General features: G+C 35.6%; 1 protein-coding gene across 2 annotated transcripts in view; it reads right to left on the bottom strand.

The window, feature by feature from the left end:
* The window catches only part of LRRC7 (leucine rich repeat containing 7), a 410462-nt gene that overhangs the window by 135361 nt on the left and 262932 nt on the right, over window positions 1-12169 (bottom strand). For both annotated transcript variants that reach the window (XM_044914052.1, XM_044914051.1), the window contains exon 8: window positions 1135-1209. In XM_044914052.1, the coding sequence (XP_044769987.1) occupies window positions 1135-1209 (75 nt within the window). The remainder of the gene's footprint in view (window positions 1-1134; window positions 1210-12169) is intronic.

Here is a 12169-nt window from a genome sequence, read left to right as displayed (position 1 = left end):
TCAAATAAATATATTCTAGGTCATTGAATATATGATCTTTGTAATCCTAACATTAGCATAGTTTCTGGTTCATAGATGTGTATTTGTGAACGGTTTTTTAATAAATCAATATATAAAGGATGAGCATGCTTTTTTGTTTTGTGTCTATGATGACAGTATAAATGTATTCTTTTGATAGGAGAAGAAAGTATTTTTTTCCTTAATCTTTTACCAGATTTTCTCCTTTATGTGGTTTCATGCTTGTTCAAAAGAGAAAAACTTCTTGTTCTAGTTGCTTTTGCAATCATTTTAAGGAATTTTTAATGTCAAGTCAAAAAAAAAAAGAATAAAACTGGCTTTGGGAACACACATCTAAATCTCAGTGGCTGAAGAGTTATTACAAATCCAGCTACCCTGTCCTCTTAGCCCAATGTAAGGGGTTTGGAATTGGTTATTACCAATAAGAATATTGTGGTTGATGTGTGTGTGTATGTACATGCTTATTTGAGTGCATGTATTATGAGTGGCAAGAGGCAGTGTTTTATGAAGCCTTTCTTTCACTGAATGGAAAGGCAGGAATGTTCACACTCAGTGAGCTGACTGGTAAACCTACCACTTGGGAAATATTACTGGATTGTCTGTTAGTTGAAAAAAAAATGGACTCTAGTTTAACTTTCTATTTTTAACACTTTGTAATTTGTCACATACCATTTTCAAAAATTTAAATGTATTCTATTGGAAATCACCCAAACTGAGAGAAAGATTTTTATTTTGTGGAAGAGCTCTTAGAATATGAGCAGAAGCAATTATCTAGTTTGATTTAGCAAAAATAAGACTTGGATTTTATATGTAGCATTTTCTTTTTCTATATATAACAATATAAATTTCTCAGCTTTTAAAAATCAGTATGTGGAGAGACGAAAAATATAATCCTGAAAGAACAAGAAAAATCTTTCATACATTTTATATACCTGCATCACTTACAGAAGGTATGTGAAAAAAAAAAAAAAAAAACTAGTGAAAAACACTTGGTGACCAAACAAATGTTTTACTTTGAAAGGCAAACACTGAGATTTATAAATGAAGATTATTATTAATTACAATTAATATATAACATAGATGCTAGACAACATGTCATAATAAAAACTTACATACCCCAGGTAGCACTTGTAATGCATTATTATCCATCCACAGCTCCCTTAAATTTTGTATTTGATCCAGAACTTCAGGCTAGGAGAGAGATAGGGAGAAAGAGAAAAAAATTAGTCTTTTCTTAGCACAATATAAGTGTAATTTCTTGAATCTGGAAACTTTATTTGGGAATCTAATATTAATCCTCTAAGAAGTCCTAAGTTTAACAGACCTCCATCAAAACCCGTAGTCCCTGAGAGAGCCAACCTAGAGCTGATCTGGAAATAATCAGAAAAAAATAATAAAAATTAAAATCTATTACTCTCTCTTAACACCCTACAATCATCCTTTATAGCATTTATTACACCCTAATTACTCAGTGTGTTTGTCTTCACTAGAATATAAGCTTTTGAAGGGCAGAGCAATGTTTGTTTTTTAATTACTTTTTAATTACTATGCCATGATACTTAGCACACAGTAGGTTTTTATGTGTGTGTAGTAGAACCTTACACACATATCCCCCATAGGCATTACATTACAGTGAAAGGATGAGAGTATGAATTAGACCCACTCATTTCTTATCCCTTCACTTATTCGACAAATTATTATTGGTTGAATAGTGGGGATGTCTAGTATGTGAAAGGCACAAGGCAGGATCCACAGTTAATTCAAACCTGGTTCCTGCCTTGAAGTAGCTGATGATTTACGTGAGGAGACAAATACATATAAATAACTGAAACAGAAGGTAGTATATGGGAGAAAAGAATAATGTAGAGAAGTTCAAAGAAAGGAGAGAGAGAATATGATCAAGGTATAACACACAGTGCATAATGAAACACTCTAAGTCCCTAAATCAAAGTTGTCTCTAAATTCCACCTGTGGGCAGCAGACGGTATAGAGAGGATAAAGGAAGCTATTGCTACCAGCATCATCTCTTGATTGTGATGACTTTTTCTGATTTCTCTCCAAAAGTTTTCCCATTCAGCAACTTAAGGCCACCTGCTTCCCTTGAAGTTGATTCCTTTTTGTCACTTGAGGAAAGTGAGGAACGCCTAAGCTAATTAGTGCACTGTATTCACCTAACCACAGGGGTTGGCTCAAGGATGGGAACAGGATCCATTCAGAGCAGAAGAGAAGCAATGTTTCTTTCACTGAGACTTCAGGGGAAGAGACTCTTGTTCTTCCCTGATGGATTAGAAACTGGGATCTTCAGGCATGATAAACAGGGAAGAGCCTGTTTGAGTTAAAATATGGATCCTGATAACATATTAGGCTGAAATTAAGCCACACCTGAAAGTCAGATGCTTTGTCTCTTTCAACTGAAAAAAAAAAATTATCACTGAAACAAGATACAACCATAGTTCAATAAAATTTGAGACCCACTTAAGAAAACCCGTGTATTTTATAGAATAATAGTGAAAAAGAATAGAATTGTTTCTAACTTATGATGAGAATATTGGTAATTGTGGGTCAGCAGAAGTTATATACACACATCTTTGACACATTAGGAGGGCTTCAGAGACGGCCAGGACTACTTCAGAGAGAGTCTCTGATGCCTTTAGACTGCAATTGCAATGGAACATGGTACTATTCTTTGGAGAAATTTCAGTTATAACAAGGATGAATGGATAAAGAAGAGTGGTATATATATATATATATATATATATATATATATATATATATATATACACAATGGAATATTACACAGCCATCAGAGAATGAAATCTTGTCATTTGCAATGACGTGGATGGAACTAGAGGGTGTTATGCTAAGTGAAATACGTCAATCAGAGAAAAACAATTATCATATGATCTCACTGATACGTGGAATTTAAGAAACAAGGCAGAGGATCATAGGGGAAGAGAGGAAAAAATGAAACAAGACGAAACCAGAGAGGGAGACAAACCATAAGAGACTCTTAATCATAGGAAACAAACTGAGGGTTGTTGGAGGGGAAGGGGGTGGAGGGATGGGGTAACTGGGTGATGGACATTGGGGAAGATATGTGTTGTAATGAGCACTGGGTATTATATAAGACTGATGAATCACAGATCTATACCCCTGAAACAAATAATACATCATATGTTAATTCATTGAATTTAAATTAAAAAAAGTTAAACAAAATCTCTCAATAAACACAGAAAAAAACCTAAGGATCAAAATCTAAAGTTAGAGCATGGCATTCAGCTTTAGACTCAGAGGCATGTGTGAATAAATGTGGGGGATTTTTTTGTGTAGGAAAATATTCTCACTTTTACTTAGATGAACTACTCTACCTGTATGTTAAGCTGGGTAAGAATGGAAAACAAATCAAGTGTACGAAGCACACTCTGATATGCAGAGACTTTGAGGCAAAGGGCTGGCTAGGAACAGTCAGGCCAGTTGGAAAATATCAGTCATATGGCGCAGATTTTCCTAAGCCTATGAATCATGCAGACTTTAGGAAAATGAGTTGCATACTGGTAACTTCTATAAAATCTTATGTATGTAATAAGATGGACATTAATTTATAAATGTGGAACAATGAGCATTATTTAAGATAAACTCGGTTGTGCTGTGGTAACAAATTAATTCTGAAATCTCAGTGGCTTAACACCAGACAGGTTTACTTCCCACTCCCACTACTTGTCCAGTGTCATGGGCTTTTGCCTCTAGAGTCTTGTGTTGCCACCATCTCAAGACTTCCAGAAGCGCCAAAGCAGAGAAGAGAGTATAGAAAACCAGCCACTGTTTCTTAAAGATCTCAGACGGGAGGGGCGCCTGGATGGCTCAGTCGTTAAGCGTCTGCCTTCGGCTCAGGTCATGGTCTCAGGGTCCTGGGATCAAGCCCCACATCGGGCTCCCTGCTCCGCGGGAAGCCTGCTTCTCCCTCTCCCAGTCTCCCTGCTTGTGTTCCCTCTCTCGCTGTGTCTCTCTCTGTCAAATGAATAAATAAAATCTCTAAAAAAAAAAAAAAAATATCTCAGACGGGAAGTGACCCATATCACTTCTGCTTATAGCTCCATGTCTAGAACTGTTTACAAGGCCTCAACCTTGAGTTCAAGAAAGGCTGGGAAATATAAGAGAAATTCATGGAATACTTGGTGAACACTACTGTCCATGCCACACAGTGACATTATATAAAAAAAAGAATGACAAGAATGGATACAAAGTAGTTTAATAATTTAGTTATCCCTTTATTCAGTAAGTATTTATTAAACAAGTAAGGAGCAAGGTAATCCGTTGAGCAGGAAGCGTCAAGAATTTTGTATACATAGAGCACTTGGGGAGAATGGCACATACTAGCATAGTTTGAGGGGGGTCAAAGAGGAAGTGAAGGGCAATCAAAAGAGCTCTATCAATGATAATTATTTTAACTTTTTTGGGGACCAGGTGGGAGACTGACAGTCTAGGAAAAAACAGAAGTAGCCAGAGATTTCAGGTTTCCATGAGGTCAGCAAGACTGTCATAGAAGTGAGGGATTGTGAGAACTAGGAGTGTGAAAAATTCAAATGAGAGCAGAAGTTAGGAGTTTAAGATTTCTGAAGTGGTTCCAGGCAATGACAGACTTGAAGCTGGAACTCTGGGCAGTATGAAATGTTGGTGTGTGGGCAGGGGAGGATGCTGGGAGAACAAAAGGCCTCACATGGTCTCTAAAAATTTGGGTAGGGTTTGATGCACTGTATAATGTGCTCCCTTGGCTGTATCAGAGAAGGTGGCAGATAAAGGTGACCAATTATGCCTGTAAAATAGCTCTCACGCTGGGTTCTACTGGGAACCTAGACTTAGAAAGGGATAACTAATGCCAACCTATATTTCTACTTTATTTCAAAGGTTCTCATTTAATTTATTTAATAACATCATAAGGCAATAATAGTCCTACTTTATGGGTGAAGGATCTGATAATCATTTCCTGGGGAAAATGAGAATGATTTTATGAGGGTTGCATAACTGCATCTGGGATAGTTCCTCAGGTCTTCTGACTCCAAAGATGACATCATGTTACAGCTTAAAACTGAAATTCTGAAATAACGAAGAATGCTGGTGATCACAGATGCCCAATAAAGAAAGTAAAGCATATGCTAGATTAAAAAAAAAGATAATATTTTTATTACTGGATGTTATAATAAAATGTGCCACAGAAGAAATTTCAGCCAGTTCCTAATAATAGCAGAGAGAAAATAAATTTAGTAGATCAATACATGACCTTGCTGAAACAAAAACCATAACATGAAGATGATGCAATGGCATTTCATGATCAATAAACAATCTTAAGTGGATCTTTGAACTAAATTAAATGGCTTACACCACTCAACCTTACACATAAATTGCCTTTATTCATACTACAGATCTTCCTTAATTTACAATGGGGTTATATCCTGATGAACCCATCATAAGTTAAAATATATGTCAAAAATGCATTTAATACACCTAATTTATTGAGCATCAAAGCTTAGCCTAGCCTACCTTAAACATGCTCAGAACACTTACATTGGCCTGCAGTTGGGCAAAATCATTTAATGCAAAGCCTATTTTATAAAAAAGTGTTATATGTCTCACATAATTTATTGAATACCATATTGAAAGCAATCAACAGAATGGTTGAATGGGTACAGAATGGTTGTAAATCTATCGGTTGTTTACCCTGGTGATCCCCTGGCTGACTGGGAGCTGCGGATCACTGTCGCTACCCAGCATGGCGAGAGAGCATCCCATTGCATATTGCTACTGGTATGGTCAAAACTCAAAATTTGAAGTCCAGTTTCTACTGAATGTGTACCACTTTTGTACCATCGCGAAGTTGAGAAATCGTATGTTGAACCATTGTTAAGTTAGGGACCATCTGTAGTTAATTTCATAGGAACGTCAATTGTTTCCATTAAAAATGAGTGAATTTACTCAAGAATGGCTTCGTGTACTCAATGCTGGTGAAAATGTGTGAGCTGAGCACTCATATAAAGTGCTTTGAGGATTACAGATGAACATAGTCTTCTCAGGAAAACATTTTCAAATATGTTTTTCATGTCTCAAAAATATTCATATCTGCTTTCAGGCAACTATCTTTAATGAGATGCTCTGAAATATAGGAAAATCTTATGATAGAAAAATTTCACTGCAGAATAATTTATAATATTAAAAAGTTGGTCACAATCTAAATAAACAATAGCCTAAGGGAACAGATAACCAAATTATGATACAATCATATTTTGGTATAGTACACAACAATGAAAATGAATTATCTATATTTTTAAGTATGCTGATGGATAGATCTAGCAGACATACTGAATGAAAAAATAGGTATAAAAATTCATATAGGACAAATTGATTTCCATAAATTACCAAACAGTGTTTTATATATATATATATATATATATATATATACATATACATGCAGTTAAAGTAGGAATATATGGAAGAGAAGCACATCAAATTCAAAGTTGCAATTGTGTTGTGATGAGAACAAGACTAGGAGGGACAGCATAAAAGACTTCCCATTTGATCTACAGTGTTTTATTTCTTTCAAAAAAAGATTGAATTCAAATACAAAAAAATAGCTAATGTGTTCATTTTGGCTAGTAGGAGTTTGTATATTTATTTAAAATTTTTATATTTTATATCTTCATAAAATATACATTTTAAAATATAAACATTTATAAAAGGTATATTTATAGAAATATTTATATATTTTATAAAAATGTACTTTTAAAAAATTTTTACTCTCTTTCCCTATGATCCTTTGTTTTGTTCTTAAAGTCCACATATCAGTGAGATCATATGAAAATTATTTTTCTCTGATTGACTTATTTCACTTGTCAGGTATACTTTTATATGTTTTCACTTTTTTTAAAATTAGAAAAGTATCAGAAGAAACTATCAAAATGTTAATTTAAAAAATATCAATGGTGGGATTATGAGTGATTAAAATTTTCCTTCTTCACATTTTTTCTATAATTTCCAAATTTTCTATAGCATATAGGCATTATATTTAATAATAAAAAAGATTAGAGAACATTTTAGTCTTCTAAATTTATACCCACCTAAACCACTTTAGAATTCTTTTTGAAGTGACCTTATTTTGGTTAGTTAAAATGAGCTAAGAAAATGATTACATTAGTATTAACATAAATGGAACATGTATTTTGCATGACTGCAACAAATTGCAATAACTTTTGTCATGTATATACAATTTTAGGCTGTTCTATGGGTTTGGCTATATATGTGTTACTTTTATTCCACTAATTTGCATAGAGTTTGATATTTATTTATACACCTATTAAATTTTTTCTTCCATGAGATCAAGAGAAACATTAACCGAAAAGCATAACTTTTGACATTTATCTAATTTTGTCAAAATTAGACTAGGAAACCTTAAAATTTTAAACCTTAGAAAAAGAACTTTGGGGGTTCCTGAGTGGCTGGGTCAATTGGGCATCTGACTCTTGATCTCAACTCAGGTCTTGATCTCGGGGTCATGAGTTCAAGCCCCACACTGGGCTCCACACTGGGTGTGGGGCCTACTTAAAAATAAATAAACAAATAAAAATTAAAATTAACAAAAAGAAAAAGAACTTTAAATTTTAAGTGTCTTAAAGTTGATGAGATGATCTGGTGATATAATAATAACTTGTTATTGCCAGACACTGTGCAGAACTAGAAGGCAGTAGGATGGAACCTGTTTCAAAATGCAGATGATAAATAAAAGGTTTTTTCTCAAATCAACAAACGTAAAATACCAAATGCAAATCTGAAAAATTATATTCTCTAACCAAAGTGATGTAATTATCATATTTCATTGAGATATTTCAGTTACTACATTTTTTCTTAATTTTGAGATCAATGCTTCAAATTTATTTATTTTTTTTATGTTTGCCCTCTTTGTTTGATAATCTTTAGAGTTTGCAATTTGCCAAGGAACCAAGATTACATTCTAAGAAACTTTTCTCCCATTTCTCTTTAAATTTTTTATTTAATAATATGCTTGGCGTACTACAGCCCTTTAGCTCTCATAACTGGGAAACTTTCCATTCATGCATTTTATAGTGCCCAGTTGAAACACTTTCTGATACACAAAATTGGTTGATTAAAATTGTTCTGCTCTGATGATGAGCCTACTTGTTCATTCTCTCAATTGTTCTGTCCTACGTGCCTTGAGACTGTTTAACTTCTTCAGTTAATTTCTTTGGAGGTGAAAAGTTTAGCTCCATAGGGTCACAGCCTATTTCAACTTTATGTTAGTTTATGTTTCCCAATTTTATTTCAGATGTCATTCCCACTAAAATGTTCATTTTTTTAAAAGATTTTATTTATTTATTTGACAGAGACACAGCAAGAGAGGGAACACAAGCAGGGGGAGTGGGAGAGGGAGAAGCAGGCTTCCTGCTGAGCAGGGAGCCCTGGGATCATGACCTGAGCCAAAGTCAGACGCTTAATGACTGAGCCACCCAGGCGACCCCATATTTTAAAGCTTTATTTTATTATTATTATTTTTAAAGATTTTATTTATTTATTTGACAGAGAGAGAGACAGTGAGAGAGGGAACACAAGCAAGGGGAGTGGGAGAGGGAGAAGCAGGCTTCCCGCCAAGCAGGGAGCCCGATGCGGGGTTCGATCCCAGGACCCTGGGATCATGACCTGAGCCAAAGGCAGACGCTTAACGACTGAGCCACCCAGGCACCCCTAAAGCTTTATTTTTAATTTAATTACTGCAATTAGTTAACATTTAAGAAAATATTTTTATATTCTAGAAATTATCGAATGAATAAATAAACAGGTATTCTTAACAATTAATAATAAGAGGCACTGCTAAGAAAATGTGATTAATTTATAATTGAAACTCTTTCAACCATAAAGTTTAGTGAATATTTTAGTATGAATATGAATGTAATATATTCCATTTAAATACTCAGACGAGTATATTGATGGCACACAGGAAAAAAATCTACAGATGACATGATGTTGAGAGGGAGAGACAATACATTAAATGACTGAATTAGTGTCCAAAATGATCTGAAAATGTTAGAAGACTGGATAGCTCTAATTATGTGAAGTTTAACAGGGACAAATGTAAAATCCTGCCATATGTCTCCCAAACCAATTATACACATATAAATTAGAAGCAGAAGTAAATGTGAAGAAAATTGAGGATTTAAGTCAAGAGTAAGCTCAGTGTTGACTAATTCATTTGTTAATAGGTGCATTCATTCAGTCAAGAAATACTACCTGCCCCATGCAAAGAAGACACTACAATGTTCTCTAGGAATATGACTCAGACTGTGAAGGGCTGTCCCAAGATCTTTTCTGTCAATGTCCTGCTCTATATGCAACCATTAGCCCACAGAAGGACTACAGTGTTCTGTTCCCCTCTAGGTGGCCAAGTGTAAAGGTGTCTTCAACAAAGCAGAGCTTATTCAGAATAAGCCATAGGAGAAATGGCGGAAATGATACAAACTGTTTAAATTGGAGAACAGAAGATGTAGGCATAAAAGATGCCTGTCTTTGAAAATCTGAGGGTTGTTGTACAGAAAGGAGCTGAATTTATCCTATCTTTATCCCCAGTTCAGAACTAGAAGCAGTGAGGAAAGTTGCAGGAAGGTAGATCTAAGTCAGCATCCCAATAGGAGTGATTTGTTTTTCCAAATCAGATCTGTCTAAAATGAAATAATCTAATTTCCTGGTCACTTATTACAATAATGCACTTTTCAAGGTGGCTTTACATAAATTATTCTTACTGAATCTTGACAACTATCCAATGAGTTGGGTATGATCATTGGACAGGTAGTAAGCAGGGTGGTTAAGAGCATGGTTTCAGGAGCTAGACAGAGTTCAGCTCAGGGTTTTGTTGGTTACATGCTGTAAAATCATGGTTTGGGCTCCTCGTCTGTAATAGGAGAATGACAGTGCCACATTAATGAGGATTAACTGTATTAAAATATTTTAAGTGCTTAGAACACTGACTGGTTTTAAGTGCTTGTGCTCAATGCTCAATGAATATTAGCTATTATCTCTACCTTACAGACAAGGGGATTTAGACATAAAGAAGCAAATCACTGTGGCCCAAATTTTATGGCTAATGAATAAGGAAGGCAAGAGCCTGATCTTGAAGTTTTGTTAGATGATGAGTAAAGTTCAAAAGGAGAGGAGTATCCTGGAGAAAAGCGCTAAGTGGTTCATACCTAGCATGGTGCTACTTGGGCAAGGCAGCTTTAAGATGAAAGTGCCAAAGGAAGAGATCAGATGCTAAAGAGAGTCTTTGATTCAGTCAACAAATGTATTTAATCAGTATTTATTAAGAATCTAGTTTGTACCAGGCACTGGAGAAACAACAGTGAACAAAACAAGCCCTCACAGAGATTACAATCTGGTGTTCCGTATTTCCTGGGGTGAATCCCATAACACGTTAACAATTAGGTAAGGGAAGCGATTCTGATTACGTGATTTCCATTTTAATGTACTACCTGCTCCCCCACAGAGATTACAAGTTTTGATGATCTTTTTTTTTTTTTTAAGATTTTTTTTATTTATTTATTTGAGACAGAGAGAATGAGAGAGACAGAGAGCACACGAGAGGGGGGAGGGTCAGAGAGAGAAGCAGGCTCCCTGCCGAGCAGGGAGACCGATGTGGGACTCGATCCCGGGACTCCAGGATCATGACCTGAGCCGAAGGCAGTCGCTTAACCAACTGAGCCACCCAGGCGCCCACAAGTTTTGATGATCTTGTCTGAATCTAAATTTAAGAGTGAAACTGTGTCACACATACACTCTCATCTCATAATTTAAACTGGTCTTCTTCAAGCCTTCATCTCCAAAAAACTGCATCCACTTCCTTCCTCCCCTGTCTCTACACTGCAGCCATTATGTCCGCTCTTGCTTGAAACAAAATTTTCCTACTATCCAAAGAATACAAATTCCAGGTACCTTTACCATATGATACAAAACAACTCTCATTTGACCCTTTTCTTTCCCTATACCCTCATTCAAACTCGAGCCTCAAGGAAAACCTAACTCTGCTGTTCCTAAAAGCATCATGCTTTATCTTGCGATCAGGCCTTGACAAATGTTCTCTAAGCTTCTTGATCTGATCATTGATTGGATTCCTATCCAATTTCTTCCTTCCATGTTAGGATTCCTACTGGAGCATGTTGCATATTATACTGTGAGCTCCTTGAAACAGGGACTGAATCTTGCTTACCTTTATATCTCCAACTCTTTCCAAGGTAATATGCTACTGCTTTATGCATTCCATCTGAATTGAACAAAATAAACAATCCACATGCATATCAATCTCTTCCTCTACTCCATTTCAGTAACTCATTCCCAATATTCCACTTAAACTGTCATCACAAGTATCTGTACCAACTCTGAAATCTCAATTGCAAATATACCCCTGGCTGATCATCAGCGCCTATACTCCCAGTCTCTTATGTCAGTACCCTAGAGCTCCCTTGAAGCAGTTACTGGTATGACTGATATGCTGTGTCTACATTTATTCATCTATCTTTCTTTCCTTACTAAGCTGAGAGTCATGATTAACACTCCACCATTATAAATAGTTTCTTGCAAATATCATTTGGCAAATTTGTCCTCTTTCCTTATGTCACATTCACCCAACTGAACTTAACCTGGAGGTGAAGCTAAATTTCTGCCTTTTCTGCTACTGCACTGAGCTTTGTTTGGAAGAAATCACAAGTTGGCTGATTGTCTCACTTTAAATTAATGACAAATACCTGAAGCAGAGACCAAATACTGCCAGACAACCATACTACTTTTCCTCGAGAAGTCGCTTTTCAACTCTCTGAGACTATTTCAGAGCTCTTCAATCTTGTCAAAGATTGTATTCTCCTCTTAACCCCAGTTCATAGCTTACATTATTGTTCACTGAAACAAACAAACAAGCAATCAGAGGTGGATGTGCTCCAAAGATAAAGAAGCTTAAACTTCAGGCCTCTCATATGCATGCTGAGGCAAATTTGCAAAGGAATATATTGTAGAGACAATTGCTTAAGATTGCTTTGGTTTGCCACACAGACTTTCCCTCCATCATTCTTCCTTGTGTATAATGGGGCACATTTGAGATCTGGCT

This window comes from Neomonachus schauinslandi, chromosome 4 (genome assembly GCF_002201575.2).
Source record: "Neomonachus schauinslandi chromosome 4, ASM220157v2, whole genome shotgun sequence".
Lineage (NCBI taxonomy): Eukaryota > Metazoa > Chordata > Mammalia > Carnivora > Phocidae > Neomonachus > Neomonachus schauinslandi.
Note: the sequence above shows the minus strand (reverse complement) of the source record. Positions and strands in the feature narration are given on the sequence as shown.